Here is a 15,941-nt window from a genome sequence, read left to right as displayed (position 1 = left end):
ACAAGGATATTAAGAAAAGATTTTTTTTGAAATAGAATTTTTGAGAATAAGCTAAACTCAGAGCCATAGCATTTTAATCCCCCTTTGAGACACCGGCTCAGTATTTCATGTGTAATTATATTTAACATCTTCACTTTGCAAGGAGAAGCAATTCAGACACTTTCCTGTTAACTACTAAAATATGTAAGAAATAACTACTCAGTGAATTGGTCTCAAATGTAGTGACTTCTACACAAAACCTTTCAACTCTGACTTGTTTACCCATCGTACCAACAGGCACAAAAATGCTTCAAAGAGAAAGTTAACAAAGCAACTTTGAATTAAACATTAAATTTTCAAAGCAAACTCCTATTCAAACAATCCCAAGATTTAAAAGTTTAGCAGTTAATTTTAAATTTAGTTAGTTCAACAGAAATAGATGAAAGGGCCAGAGTGCTTCCCTCCTTTAGGCTAGAAGCTCTGCTATCTCCATCACCAAAATGCTTTCGTTTTTTGTCTGAGTTTAAAAAAAATTGGACTTAAAAGAACTGACCAGGGCGTCTGGGTGGCTTAGTCGTTAAGTATCTGACTCTTGATTTCTGCTCAGGTCATGATCTCAGAGTTGTGAGATGGAGCCTCACACCAGGCTCTGCATGCAGTGGGGAGTCTACTTGAGATTCTCTCACCCTCTCCCTCTGCCCCCTCTCCATCCCCACACGCTCTCTAATAAATAAATCTTTCAAAAAAGAAAATGAAAAAGAGAGAGAGAGAGAGAGAACTGATCACTTTGTTACAAAGGCAAGAAAATACCTGAGCCAGAAAATAATGTAGCATACTAACCTTCCAACAGCTGGAACAGAACTGAGATGGGGATCATCCTTAAGCAAGTCATGACTACTTTTGCTTTTCCCCTTCATGCTCTGGGAAAAAATGTAGGATATAATCAAAAGTGAGGAAGAAATAAATCTTTCAAAAGGATAAATAACACATTTACATTAAATCTAGTACTGGTAAAATATGGCTAGCAAAAGATACATGTTCCTGAAATTGTCAGTATAAATTAGAGCTTTATAAATAAGAAGCTAACTCTCACATTGATTGAAAACATTTTAAAAACACATTTTCTTCCAAAAAAATCCTTTTCAAACACTGAATCTTCAGTATGATTTACCTAAAATTAAACTAATTCTTTGACCCAGATAGTAAAACTTAGAAGAAAATATACAAGAGTAATTTGAAGTAAATGCACACCGCTTTTTTTTTTTTTTTTAAAGATTTTATTTATTCATTCATGAGAGACAGAGAGAGAGAGAGAGAGGCAGAGACACAGGCAGAGGGAGAAGCAGGCTCCACGCAGGGAGCTCGATATGGGACTCGATCCCGGGACTCCAGGATCACGCCCTGGGCCAAAGGCAGGTACCAAACCACTGAACCACCCAGGAATCCCAACACACAACTGTTTTTCAAACATACTTGCGATATTGCACAGAATTACCTGTAAACATGTATTCTGTTTCTCTCAAAGCCCTATTACATTCTCTAACCTTTAGCACAGAACCAGAAAAGCTTAATAGTTTAAAAAAGAAAGATTTTATAGGCCACTTAATGTGGTCTCTCACCCAAAGCAGGAATCTCTTTGGACTCACTGCTAACTAGTCACCCAGTGTCTCAACACTTGAAGGGAGCTTATAACCTTAGACACATACAAAAATCACTCCTTTTTAAATGTCTTATATTTTTGGACAGTTTTCTAATTAGAGAAAAAATAATCTATGTGTAATTTCCAACCATCCAACCAATCCTAGTTCTACATTTTAGAACTAAAAACGAACTATTAACAATTTGTTACCATGTATACTAGAGTTTAGTTTAAATACAAAGAGATTGGTAGGTATAATGATGGCCCCCTAAAGATGTCTACCACCTCGTCCTCAAAACCTTTGTATATGTTACCTTACATGGCAAAAGGGATTTTGCAGGTAAATTAAGGATTCTGAGACGAGGACATTATCCTGGATTGTCAGGGTATATCCAATGTAATCACAAAAGTCTTTACAAATGAAATAAGGAGGCAGGAGAGTCTGTTTCAGAATGATAAAGCTTAGAAAGACTCTATGGGGGATCCCTGGGTGGCTCAACGGTTTAGCCCCTGCCTTCGGCCCAGGGCATAATCCCGGAGTCCCGGGATCGAGTCCCACATCAGGCTCCCTGCATGGAGCCTGCTTCTCCCTCTGCCTGTGTCTCTGCCTCTCTCTCACACATCTCTGTGTTTCTCATGAATAAATAAATAAAATCTTAAAAAAAAAAAAAGACTCTGTGGGTTATTGTTGGCTTTGAAGATGGAGGAAAGGACTTTGAAGATGGAGGAAAGGGCCACAAGGAATGCAAATAGGCTCTAAAAGTTGGAAAAGTTAGGGGAAGAGATTCTCCCCAGAGCCTACAGAAGGAAGGCAGCCCTACCAATACCCCAAAATGTAGCCTAGTGAAACCTGTTTTGAACCTCTGACCTCCAGAATTGTAACATATTAAATCTGTGTTGCTTTAAGCCACTAAATTTATCGTAATAAATTACAGTTACAGCAGAAATATGAGATGAATATAAGTATATTAACATCTTTTAAAATTAAATACAAACTAGAAAGATAAGTAAAGTTTAGTACAATTTAATGAGGCAAAACAGTTTATAGACTGTCCAACACTTCTTACAACCTCTGTGCAAAAGGCCTTGCAGCATTCTTCATGTCATGTCTACCCCCAGATCCCAACTTTTTGTGAAACTTTAATTTCTTGGAATAAATAAGAAGACAAAGTATTCTTACTTTTTATTCTCAAAAGTGGTGTATTTGCCTATCAATGTAACTTTCTAAGTGAGAAAAAGCTTTCTTAAAGTGTAGGATTTGAGGTAAAAATGTTAGCATATCTAACAGTGAGAGAAATACTATGTGTATCACTGTCAGTGTGACACAGCTTAATCACTATTTTTAAATCTAGCTATTGAGATACTTTTATAATGGACCTAACGTTTAACTTGCCTCATGAAAACTACTTGTCTGATTGTAAGTTTTCACTCGAAAAATATTTTCTGACATCTGTTTTTAAATTATACAAAGATTCAGGAGTAAACTTTAAACCAGCAAAGACATTTGAATAAAACTATCATTTAAGAAAGCAAAATGAAGGAAGGCATCTTCCATAAAAGCTTTTTAAACATCTGAAGCCTCAGATCACATTTTTATGTAGTTTTTACTTCTCCAAAGTATGTCCAATTCCTCAAGCATTCTCCATGGGCAGTGGGAGTTCTTGGCTTCATCACCATTCTCCTCATGATCCTCCCCCCTTCCTCTGAATGCATCTAGTTTGTCAGTTTCTCTCTTTCTCCTTCCTTCCTTCCTTCCTTCCTTCCTTCCTTCCTTCCTTCCTTCCTTCCTTTCCTTCCTTCCTTCCTTCCTAAATGTGTTCTGAATTGAACAAAAGGCTGCAAATATGGTCGCCCAAAATGCAAATTCCTTATTCCAGAGATCCTACTCTAAATAATTCAACTAGGGCTTACGGGCTATTAAGTGTTATACCTATTCGGCTGATTGCATTCAACTAAAGTACAGAATTTACATGTACTCCTACTACACTTTAACTTACTAGTTCAAAGAATCACGCACAGGTTGACAATGAAGCACTCTTTGGGCATAAATATTCAATAAGCTATAAATCCATCTAACTATACTATCTCCCAGATCACATTTCCTCACGTTGTCCACAAGAATACCATGAAAGACTCTGACAATGTGCTTTCTGGAACTCAAAATATGTGACTATGGCATCCTCCTATCATGCAATCCTATCAAAAAGGAAATGAAGTCAGTCTGGCAAGTCACTTAGCCAGAGTCTCAGTTTCCTCATCTATAAAGAAAGGAAGTTGGACTAGATCCCTTTGAGCTATAAAATTCTATTATTCTAAAAGATTTTTATCAGGTAGTAGAAAGATACTGAAAAAAATAATGAAGGAAAGCTAACCCATGTGGGAGAGGCACCTTGTCATGAATAAATGAGTGGGGTGAAGTAGTGTCTGTAATCCCATACTGATAATCCATAAACCAGAGGGGACTCTATCTTATTTCTCTTTTCACATAAAGTAAAGCCCCAATTCAGACTTTACCAATTATTAACTTGGGCTGTTAGGTTCTGGAATAAAGCTTAACGCACTGTGGAGTCACTGAAAAAAGAAACTTGATAAGTAAATGAATAATGAAACAATTATTTTCAAGACCTCTAGAAATATTTAATTTCATGGAACCACTGAAACTGGAAATTGTTCTTAGTTGTCGTAAAAGACACTTACTTGACTTTGGTTCTAATTATTACATACATTTAAAAATAGTAAGGTTAACTTTTATTGGTCATACTTTTCCAATATTAAGGTTAGTATTCCTTTTTCTTACCAAGGTTTCATTTTACCCCAAAGGTAAGATGTATTGGAGGGATTCTCAGTCTGAATAACCATACAAAAGAAAAATAAATAAAATATACTTCCATTTTTATTCACTCTAGAATTTCTCATGCCCTCTAGAGAAATTTCCTTTCCTCTAAGCCAATAAACTTCAATGATTTCAGATTTTGATAATTCTTTAGCTCTCTGAGAATCAAATATAAATTATAACTTAGAGTTATGTTCCTATGTATGACATTTGACTTTCAAAAACATCTTCCGAGATTGCATATTGTATAGAAGTAATGACTATCCACATCCTTATTTCACAGCTCTAAATAGTTCATGGTATTTTCACTGTTAAAAAGAGGAAAGCTGAAGCTCAGAGAGACTAAATTATCCAAGGTCACAGAGTATCTGTGGAAAAGTGAAGTGCCAATATGAATGTATATGATTCCAAATCCATGCTATTTCTGCTTCAATCCACTGCCACTGAAAAATGACAGTTTACCATGAAAGAACTCAGCCTAGGACTCTACACACTTAATAAGGCAGAAAGAAAAGGAGATGAAGTTTGAGCAGTATACACTGAGAACATAGTCATATATTTTTTATGTAATAAAAAAAAATGGATGTTTTTAAAAGGAAAATGTATCAAAAGAAAGGCAAAGGTTAGATTGGAAAAAGGAACAATTAAGAAAAGACATTTAGAAAAAATGGTATTTTAGGTATTGAAAATAAGTATCACTTGGACATCCAGAATGGGATGGGACACTTCAGGCAGGGAAAAGAACACAAACAAAGACATACAGAAAGGAAAACACAAAACATATACATAGAACAGCATATAGTTTAGATCTGCTAACAGTGTTTCCTACATTTCCCTGATAAGAAGTCCAAGGAATTCATTAAAAAAACAGCTTCCCAGGCTCCTCCCTTGGAAATTCTAATTTCATAGGTCTGCAGAGGTATGGAAGAATGTAATTTTTATTTTATTTATTTTAAAAAAGATTTTATTTATTTATTCATGAGAGATACAGAGAGAGAGAGAGAGAGAGAGAGACAGGCAGAGGGAGAAGCAGGCTCCATGCAGGGAGCCTGATGTGGGACTTCAGCCCGGGACTCCAGGATTGCACCCTGGGCAGAAGGCAGGTGCCAAACTGCTGAGTCATCCAGGAATCCCAGAATGTAATTTTTAATTTTTAAAACAGTGTTGGACCTGATTTTTCAGTGGTTTTTAGGTGGTTTAAGAAGTAAACTAAAGGGCAGAGTTTGTAAAAGGAGAGGAAGGTCATGGTCCTATTTCTATCGTCAACAGAGTAACTGTGACATATTAATGAGGTTTCAGGAAGACTTTTCTGATGGTAATGAGTGGAAGGGAAAGAAAAGCAAGGAGATGGGAGACCAGTCTAGAGACTAGGGCAGCAGCCCAGGCTCAAAATGAAGGCCTCAGCAAGGGTAGTAGCAAAATAAACTAAAAGGGAAAAATAGATTTTAGAATGTCATAGATGAAAAATTGGTAGAACAAGGAACAAATTGGTTTTGCAGAGAAAGAGTAAGAAAAAAGTCAGAATCTAAAATTCTTCTCTAGAGGATACTGATATCAGGGGATAGAAAAAAAAAGTCACAAAATAGGGAGAAGTCTGAGAAACAAAGATAATAAATTAAGCCTTGGCCAGGACTTGGGTTACTAGTGAGATATTCAAATAGAGAGAGATGGTCAGTAGGCAGCTAGAGAAAAGAAAAGCAAGCTAGCCTAGAGATACAGACTTGAGAGTCAGGAACAAACATTTGATAATTTTATCATACAGCACAGAGTCAGATGAGAGAAATATGATGACACAATACTAGGCTTATACTATTCATATGATAATGGATTGTAGGTTGCAATTTTTTTGGCAAAAAAGGGAATAATTTACTTAGTCTTTTCACTGTGAAATGTTTTTCAGGTTTGAGAGCAAACATAAAGGGCAAGCCAACACTATCTGCAGTGGTATCCTTGCAGATTTCAACCTTGTAGCAAATTCACCATGGTCCGTGTCAGTTACATATTTTGTTTGATTGTTTTACTTTGAACAATAGTAAGCAGCAGAGGAATATATGCTTCAGACATCTAACACATCCGATTGTTACAAATAGAAGAAATCCAAATTAATTTCCTAGTAAAGTTGATCTCAAAGTAATGGTGAACAAAACTTACTTTAGACTAGAAATTTAATTCAACAAAAAGACTGATAGAGAAAGTCCTTTCTCCTGCCCTTGTTCTCTCTTCAAGACTGCTCAGCCTAATATCCAGGACCCTGTGTGAATTAGGAAAGGGCAGGGGGCCAATTGAACTCAGTTGCCTTCCACCCCAGAATGCTGTGCTACCTGTACAATTTCCCGCCAGGCTCCTAGATGGCTTGAGTTTGAAGCAGGCAGCTTCTGCAGCACTCAAAATCATATTAAAGACTTAAGTGGCTATAGAAATCTAAGTTCAAAATTCTGATTGCACCACTTCCTAATTGCATGATCTTGCACAAGTAACATAACCTTTCTGAGTACTGATTTCTTATATGTGGTTGTTATAGAGATTACATAAAATGTGGTTATAGAAATTACATAAAATAAATATTTAGCACAGGTAGCAGAGAAGAAAATAATTACAGTAGGGTATAACATATGCTTTGATGGTCATAGATATGTATATATAGATATATGACCCCGGAAAGAAGTTAAACTTAGCCTGGGTGGGACATGGGTAGGGGAGGGAGGTGGAAATAGTTCGGAGTTGATAGTGGAGCTAAAGCCTGAAGGAAAAACAAATTAGCCAAATAAAGGAGAACATACTCCAAGCAAAGGGAAAAACAGCAGTGTGGGGGGTGGGGGTTGTGAGTAAGGAAGGCATGGGTATGTAAGGAAACTTAGTAACTTTAGAAAACATCAGTGAAAGGGGCTCCTGGAATTTTCCAGATCTAATGTTTGTGGTTTTGTTCATTTACAAATATATCCACAGGATCATGACGTATAATGTATCTTTCATTTTAATAAAGCAGAAATTTGAATCCTGAATAATGCAAGACTAGTGCACTGACTTAAAGAGGACAACTTCTGAGATATCAGAGTGGTAGAGTGATTGATAATGTTGACCAGGCCTAAGGAAAGGAGATTTTTATATAAAGATGAATTTAATTTTGACATCTAAAGAGATGTTTCATAAAGGAAATCAAGAATATGAGATAAAAGCCCAGAAATATTTGTCCATGTCTCCTAGAGTTCAGAATATTGGTATACAAGGGTAGTTGAATCCATGGTATCGAATATATCACTCTGGGATGATGAAGACAGCAAGAAAAAATTATGACTATAACATTTCTTACACATGTCCATTTCAATTCAGTCTTAATGCAATGGGTAGAAGTAGTGTGCTCACTGTATGTCCAACATTAGCCTACCAAAACCATTCTCCATGATGAGGGAAGCACATGGTTAAAGAATTAAAAACAAAGGTAAAAATAATGTGCTTTTAAGTCAGTGCTATTATGTTGCTTAGAAATAGGTAACTATATTAAGCAAGTAAGACAGGGCTAAGTTACAGAGTTTTAATTACCACAATAAAACTTCTAATCCTTTAGGCCTCTGTGTTCATTAGTTTTCCTTTTTTTTTAAATACTGCAAAAAAAATCTATTTATAAAAGAGTGATTTAAAAGCATTATGGGGGGGCAGCCCCGGTGGCGCAGCGGTTTGGCGCTGCTTGCAGCCTGGGGTGTGATCCTGGAGACCCGGGATCGAGTCCCATGTTGGGCTCCCTGCATGGAGCCTGCTTCTCCCTCTGTCTGTGTCTCTGCCTCTCTGTGTGTCTATCAATAAATAAATTTTAAATAAATAAATAAATAAATAAATAAATAAATAAATAAATAAATAAATAAATAAATAAAATAAAGGCGTTATGGGGCAGCCCCGGTGGCGCAGTGGTTAAGTGCCGCCTGCAGCTCAGGGTGTGATCCTGGAGACCCGGGATCGAGTCCCACGTCAGGCTCCTTGCATGGAGCCTGCTTCTCCCTCTGCCTGTGTCTCTACCTCTGTGTGTGTGTGTGTGTGTGTGTGTGTGTGTGTCTGTCTCATGAATAAATAAATGAAATCTTAAAAAAAAAAATATAAAGGTGTTATGTTTTCTTTACAAACAGATAAAAGGACAGGAATTATCCACTAAAAAAAAAAAAAAAAACAAAACAAAACAAAACAAAACAAAAAAAAACCCAAAAAACTCTACATTTCAACCCTCCACTATTATTTTTAACTAATTATATTTTTTTGAGAGAGAGAAGGGGTGGGGCAGAGGGAGAGGGAGAGAGAGAATCTTCCACATAGGGTTCGATCTCACGATGTTGTGATCATGACCTGAACCGAAATCAAGAATCAGACACTTAAAGGACTGAGTCAGCAAGTGCCCTTCAACATTCTACTATTATTATAATCCTCTAAACTGCCTGTATCCCCAACTCCCCTGGCCTTTCTCCCATTTGACTCTCCATACAAATTTCCATCATTTCTTTATCATCTGAGGGAAGACATACCAGAATCTTTGGGAGGAAAAACTCTTGAGGATGATTTTTTTAGAGTATATTTAACAGATTCACTGCTCTAAATTCATGTATCTTACACTGAAGGAGACATAGGTTCAAATCCGAGCATTTACTGGTTGTGTGACTGAGGAAATTATAACCTATCTATACCTTAATTTATTTGTGGGTAAAATGAAGATAAAAATACCTATCTCAAAGGGCTGTGATGAGAATTAATGACATTAATAAATATTAATAGATAATAGTAAAATGAATATAAGAGCTTTGGTCTGTCACTATTTATTGACATAATGACCATAATCATTATCATCTAGCAAACCACTTGAGCAAACAGCAATTAAAATCTGAATCACAAAGTTGAATCATTTTTTAACTCCAGTTCTGATTAAAAAAAATAAAAATAAAAAGGTTAAAAATCCCCACAAAATTACAATTTCAAGTGGGCATATCATCTTAGGAGTTGCAAATATTACTGACAAGAAATTATTTTACAAATCAGTTCAATGAACACTTCCTGCTGGTGTACTGTGAAAAATACACTGTGCAAGAGATACAAAAATGAGTGAGATATAGACCCTAATGTCTTTTGTAATTCAGAACAAAGGGATTAGAGTTTTACCTGACTAACTCGATTTACTTCCTCCTCTTCTTCTTCAGCTTCCTCTCCAAATGAAAGTAAACTAAAATTTCTTATCAAAAAAAGGAAAGAATGAAAGAAAATTGAGAAAATTAAACAAAACTTATAAATACTGTATTTTCAAGGCGATAAAATAGAATTTACAGGAAGAAACACATTTTGGCTGTTCACACAATATGACTTAGTATTCAGCAGAAATATAGTAAGGATCAGTATAATGCTAAGACATTGGCCTCAGACCACAGATATTTCATATATTAGACGAAACTAATGACCAAAAATCCATCCCGAGCACTCCTATTAAATATATCAAGTCAAACATGACAGAAATAATTAAGCTTTTTATATTTATAAAAACAGGTTAGCAAAATAGAGATTTCTGAAAACCTAATAAATATATAGCCCTGAGAGCACTACAAATGAGAATTAATCTAGTGTCTTCCAAAATGTCTCAGTATTTAAAAATTGATAAGATACACAACATTGTTAAATAAACAAATATATATAAGCAATAAACTTAACAAAAAAAAAAAAAGCCCATGGGGAAGAATAAACTGTCCTCTTTGAGGCTTCAAACTAAAGACATCCCAAGGAAGATAAATAGTAAGTTATTAAAACTCTCAGATATTAAAAAAAAAGTAAAAGATTTGGCAACCAGAGGAATTTTTATTTCAAAACCCAGATGTAATCAATGACTGCCACATCATCCCTAATATATTTGCTATAAATTAAAAACAAAATCCAAAACACCCAACTTTTGGGCTGTTATCAAGATAATGAATAGTGATGAAATATTTTATCTGAATATGGGGACTGTAACCTTTCACCCAAGGATCAATTAGTCAAAATAAATAAATCAAAAAATAAAAGAATATCAAATATTCAGCTATATAAGAATTTTTTTTGCCACAAGACATTAAGGGCTTATTGAAGTGGCTCATGTTTGACAGTTTATAAAAGCAGCTTAACTTCCTTATAATGTAGGATGTCACAGAAAGAAACAAATGTGATTGAATACCTAATCCACTGGGTATTTTCAAATTCCCCCTGCTTATTTTCTCTTCATAACAACCAGATGTTGTAATTATAATCTCCATTTTATAAGATGGGGAAACTGAAGCTCAGAAATATGAACACACTTTGCTTCATATAAATGGCGTCAGGCAGGATTAGACTTAGAGCTGTCTGAATCAAAAAAAAAAGCTGTCTGAATCTAACAATTATGAATACACTAAAATTACTAATATGGATGCTATAATTCATCAAAAGAGGAAGTTGAAATCTAACTCTCTGAAATCTATTTTATTAAAATAAGCAAAACTAATAATGTGAAAAATATTGTTCATAAGATACTGAAACTTATTTACTCTAAAACAGAAGTGAAAAACTTAAATTATGTAACAATGCAGTCATTCTATCCTTCATACTTGACTTTCCAAGTGCTTTACACAGAGCATATATTAATTGAAAAACAAATAAAAAACAAAGAATAATTTTCAACAACTCATTTATGTAAATAATTTTTATAGTGATCACAAATATTTATTAGTACAGATCTCATATAGACATCTGACATCTTTAGCTTAAGTTACATACAGCACTTAAACAAAAGAAATACATAGAGAAAAAAAACAACAACCTCATAATTCAGATAGCTTCCCAGTCCACACTGGCCTCCCCCTCATTAGTAAACAGTTGTTACAAAAGTAAATAAAATAAATGAATTTCTATTATTCTATTATTTCTGATTACTTTGTGCCTTTGGGTTTCAATTTCTTTACTTCTTCCTCTGGTTTCTCTTTTTTTGGCTTTTTTATTTCTCTTGGAATGATGTCATCAAAAGGATTAAACAAAACCTACAAAAAAATTTCACAAAAAATTAAAACTAGTATTTACTTGCATTGATATTAATCTGTTTTTTTTTTCTTTGCTCACATAACTCTAAGTCTAGTGATATATTTACTACATAAAGTGCTTCTACTTACAGGGCCTCTCTAGATTCTCCTGATAATCCTATGTGCAATTAAGTAAATGGTATTTTATCTTTATTTTAGGAAAGGGAAAAATATTCAAGAAAACTTAATACCCCGTAAGCAAGACCAACTCAGACTTCTGACCCCAAAATAAATGCTTTTGAGGACCTTGCTTCCTCAATGAAGGATCACTCTTAAACTACCTAGGAAAGCACTTCATTGAGCTTAAATAAGCCTTATTCTTCTAACTTTCTCTTACAAGTCAAGCTTTTCATGCGCTGGATTAATCAATTAAAGTTTCATCTTTGTAACCAAAACCTTCAATTTTAAAAAAATTTCTTAATCAGAAATTGTGCCTGAATTACAGAGATACAATCTGAGTTGTAATGCTGATTCAATATAAAGCCTTCATCCAATAGTTTAAAAATACTAACAGTCCACTTCTCTTACACGATAATTTAAGTGCTTGTACCTCAGAAATCATGTTCCTACCTCACAGCTTCTTATTTTGTGTGGATTACGTGGTCTTTCTTCCTCACCAATGTCTACTTCTGTCAACCGCAGCATGTTATATATTGTATCCCCTGTGACCTATCAAACAAATAAGAAAGAGCTCAACTGCAAACTATTATACTCATTCTCTGAAATAAGGGAGGGCTTCTGAAAATATTTTTTCAATAATTAAAAGGAAATCCCATATTTTTCTATAGGAGCCTATGCATTAAATATTGCAAATAAAGCAACTTCATCTTAAAGGATAAAAAGCAGAAATGGAGTTCAATCCCTCAATAACATTTTTAGAAAACTTCCAATGTATATTTAATATCAGGTTTTGTTAAAAGTGAGAATATGATGCCAAGTAACCTCCTACTGAATGACAACTTTTCAAACAAAATAAACAAATTCAGATTTTAGAATTGGGTAGAACAAGCAAATAACAATACCATGTGTAAGTGCTTTGCAGACATTATGTTGTTATATTCTCATAAACATCCTAAAAGCAGGTATTGTCATTATCTTCCTTCTCCAGATAAGAAAACTGAGATTCAAAGAAGTTACAGAGCTGACCGTGACAGCCCTTCTGAATTCTCATTGCTATGTTATACTTGGTCTCTAATGGGAAAGTTATATAAGCAACTGTAAAAAGTGGTGTAGAAAGACATTCTAAATCTCATTTTATTATATGTTTTTAGTCTTTAAAAATAACAGGAAAATCTATGACTATCAGACACCCTGCGTTGCAGTGGTTCAAATGTGCATATTTCTTAAGCTATATTGTTAAGTTGTAAGCAACAATATTGTATTACATGTTTTCTACATAAGTCCTTTCTTCAATATTTCTCAGGAGTTTTAAAATAATACCAGTTTTCCAGTTGTGCTCAGTTTGTTTTTTTTTCTCCATCCTCACAAAATTGTTTTGCCTAGCCTGTGGGGAAACCATTCCTATTGAACCAGTAGAGGGAGCTGATACACTAGTGATGTCTAACATATTTAGACTTAAACCATAAACATATTTTTTAGAAGGGAGACTAGGAAAACAAAACCTCCAGAATCTCCTTTTAAAGACAACTGTTGAAAATTCTATGGAAATGACATGCCCTGATACGATGTTAAATATGAGCAGGATTAAATAGGTAACAAAGTAATATTTCAGGTAAAAAGTTTTAATGTCAACACAACTTCCACTGTAAACTTATGGGAATTCATCATTTACAAAAATAAACATTAAACTACTAAAAACATTAAACTACTTGTTACCTAGATAATACCTAGGTTTCTAAAAAATATAAAAACAATATCAGCTGAGTGATACAGTAGCAAATATCATTAGTATGATTTAAGAAAAAAGAAAATTTTAAAGTCATAATCAATGACTTAATTGAAACATACACAAAAAACTCAACTCCCTCATAGTTCATTGTAAAAGGAATATATCCCATCACTTTTAGAAATAATAAATACATAGCCCAGGAGATATTTTGATGAGGGCAGCTCCTATGTAAGTTGGTCATATGCATCAGAGAAGCTGAAGATAACTGAACACAAACCTTTCCAAAAATGGTATGCTTATTGTTAAGTTCATCTGCTCGACCCAGTGTAAAGAAAAATTGGCTTCCATTATCGTGGGGACCAGCATTTGCCATGGCAACCAGTCCTCTCCGATTAAAACGTAACCGTGAGTGGAATTCATCCTGAAGCATAAAAAAATTAAAATAAAGATAATTTAGTAAATAATCTGTTATAAGGGTCTTCATTTTCAGTTAAGAAGGTCCTATACAACTTCTAATAAAAAATGCTAAAGTTTTATTTAACTGATTTTCAAGTATAATCAAATCCAATACTTACTATTCCTTCAATTCTATTAAACTTACTTCACTAGCCTGTAAGCATCTTCTAAATATACTCAACCACAAAATTAGCCTAAATACACAGAAGGGCACTCAAAGGGCACCTCTAAGTCATTCCCCTGTTTCCATCCCTCAAAGTTCTCTAACTTTTTATAACCTTCTATTTTTTCCTCCAAAAAAACCTTTGAATCATTGCAGAGTTTTCAGCTATTGCCCCTCCTCACTCCATTCTAAAGGTCATGAAAAAATTGCTTCTTGTTTTTCAATTTAAGGAATCTACTATAATTGTATTATGTCCTTTACTCTTTTTTAAAGGTCTTTGGTGAATCTTTTCTGAACTGGCCTTTGTCTCATTGGCCAGTTTTCCAAAGAGCAAGAGAAAGCCTTTCTAAGGTGGATTTCTTGCTACAGCAGGGCTACATAACATATGTTAGTTTCTCAGTTAACAGAATTTCTACCCAGACCTGATACTACTAGACTCATGTGTAAAACAGCCATATTATGCAATCAATGCTTTTCAGAAAGAAAGTTATTTTTCCTTAATAAATAACTCAAAAGATTTGAGCTCAAAGAGTCATTAACTCCGTATATTGTATCAAAAATGACCTAATTTGAGGGGAACTTGGGTGGCTCAGTGGTTGAGCATCTTATCTGCCTTTGGCTCAGGTCATGATCCCAGGGTCCTGGGATAGAGTCCCACTTTGGGACTCCCTGCATGGAGCCTGCTTCTCCCTCTGCCTGTGTCTCTGCCTCTCTCTCTGTGTCTCTCATGAATACATAAATAAAATCTTTAAAAAAAATGGCCTAATTGAAAAATTTAACAAGATAACAGTATTCTATAATAAGCAAAAAAAAAGAAAATCTCAATTTAGAAAGGAGTTGTGAGAAAATACTATTCTGTTACACCAAACAGTAGAATAAAGGAATGCTTCCTACTAGATGGAAGCTGTAAAATCATGAGATATCTCAATTTGGTAAAATACAAAATAGCGTTTTTTTTTTTTTAATTTTTATTTATTTACGATAGAGAGAGAGAGAGAGAGAGAGAGAGAGAGAGGGCAGGCTCCATGCACCGGGAGCCCGATGTGGGATTCGATCCCGGGTCTCCAGGATCGCGCCCTGAGCCAAAGGCAGGTGCTAAACTGCTGTGCCACCCAGGGATCCCCAAAATAGCGTTTTATAGTGACATGTGAGATTTTTAAAATTATAACAATACCTCATTTTGTAAGGCCATTGTTGTCTGGAAATTAAAGCAAATAGTTCAAGTATTTTTCTCAAGAATCACACAGTAACCCAGTAAAAAATTAAAAGAAAGTCCAGGCCCTCTCATTAGTATAAACATGTCTTACAAATTCTTGTATTTTAAGAGCCACTGATGTTTACTCATTCAAAGAATATGACATTGATACCATCAGATTAATAAATAACCTAACTTGTAGTTTTTTATTTGAACCCACTGTTATTTTTTGTATTTTAACTATGACATTACCTCTTTTTTTCTTTTTAGATCTGTTGGCAGTTAACAAATCACTGACCTATTCTTGATTAATACATTTTTTTTCCTAACATTTTTTAGGTTAATTCTTTCTTCTGTACCCTTGTGATTTCCTGTTATGGCATATATTTTAGACTACAGAGGTCTGTTGTGCATTAATTTAGAATGAATTCTGCTTTAGAGTGAATTGTGTCTCCCCAAAATTCATATGATGAAACTCTAATCCCCATTGTGACTATATTGGAGAAAGGGCTGTAAGGAGATAATAAGACTTGTCATAGGTACGAAGCCCTAATCCAATAGGGCTAGTGCCCTTATTAAAAAAAGGAAGAGACACCAGAGCTCATGTTCTCTCAGCGAGCAGGTGGCCATCTGCAAGCCAGGAAGAGATCCTTCACCAGAAATTGCATGCCAGTAAGCTGATCTGTACTTCCTAGCCTCCAGAACTGTGAGAAATAAATTGTTATTGTTTAAGCCAACCCATCAGTTACATTTTATTATAACAATCCAAGCAGATTAA

At 34.7% G+C, this 15,941-nt stretch overlaps 1 protein-coding gene across 1 annotated transcript in view; it reads right to left on the bottom strand.

The window, feature by feature from the left end:
• Positions 1 to 15,941, bottom strand: part of CWC27 (CWC27 spliceosome associated cyclophilin) — a 192,454-nt gene that overhangs the window by 161,668 nt on the left and 14,845 nt on the right. Inside the window, exons 4-8 of the mRNA XM_038530711.1 lie at positions 13,627 to 13,770; positions 12,071 to 12,169; positions 11,358 to 11,461; positions 9,588 to 9,657; positions 820 to 899 (exon numbers count right to left, since the gene is read on the bottom strand). Coding sequence (XP_038386639.1) covers positions 820 to 899; positions 9,588 to 9,657; positions 11,358 to 11,461; positions 12,071 to 12,169; positions 13,627 to 13,770 — 497 coding nt within the window. The remainder of the gene's footprint in view (positions 1 to 819; positions 900 to 9,587; positions 9,658 to 11,357; positions 11,462 to 12,070; positions 12,170 to 13,626; positions 13,771 to 15,941) is intronic.

This window comes from Canis lupus, chromosome 2, assembly GCF_011100685.1.
Source record: "Canis lupus familiaris isolate Mischka breed German Shepherd chromosome 2, alternate assembly UU_Cfam_GSD_1.0, whole genome shotgun sequence".
Classification (NCBI taxonomy): Eukaryota; Metazoa; Chordata; class Mammalia; order Carnivora; family Canidae; genus Canis; species Canis lupus.
This window is presented reverse-complemented; position numbering and strand designations above follow the sequence as displayed.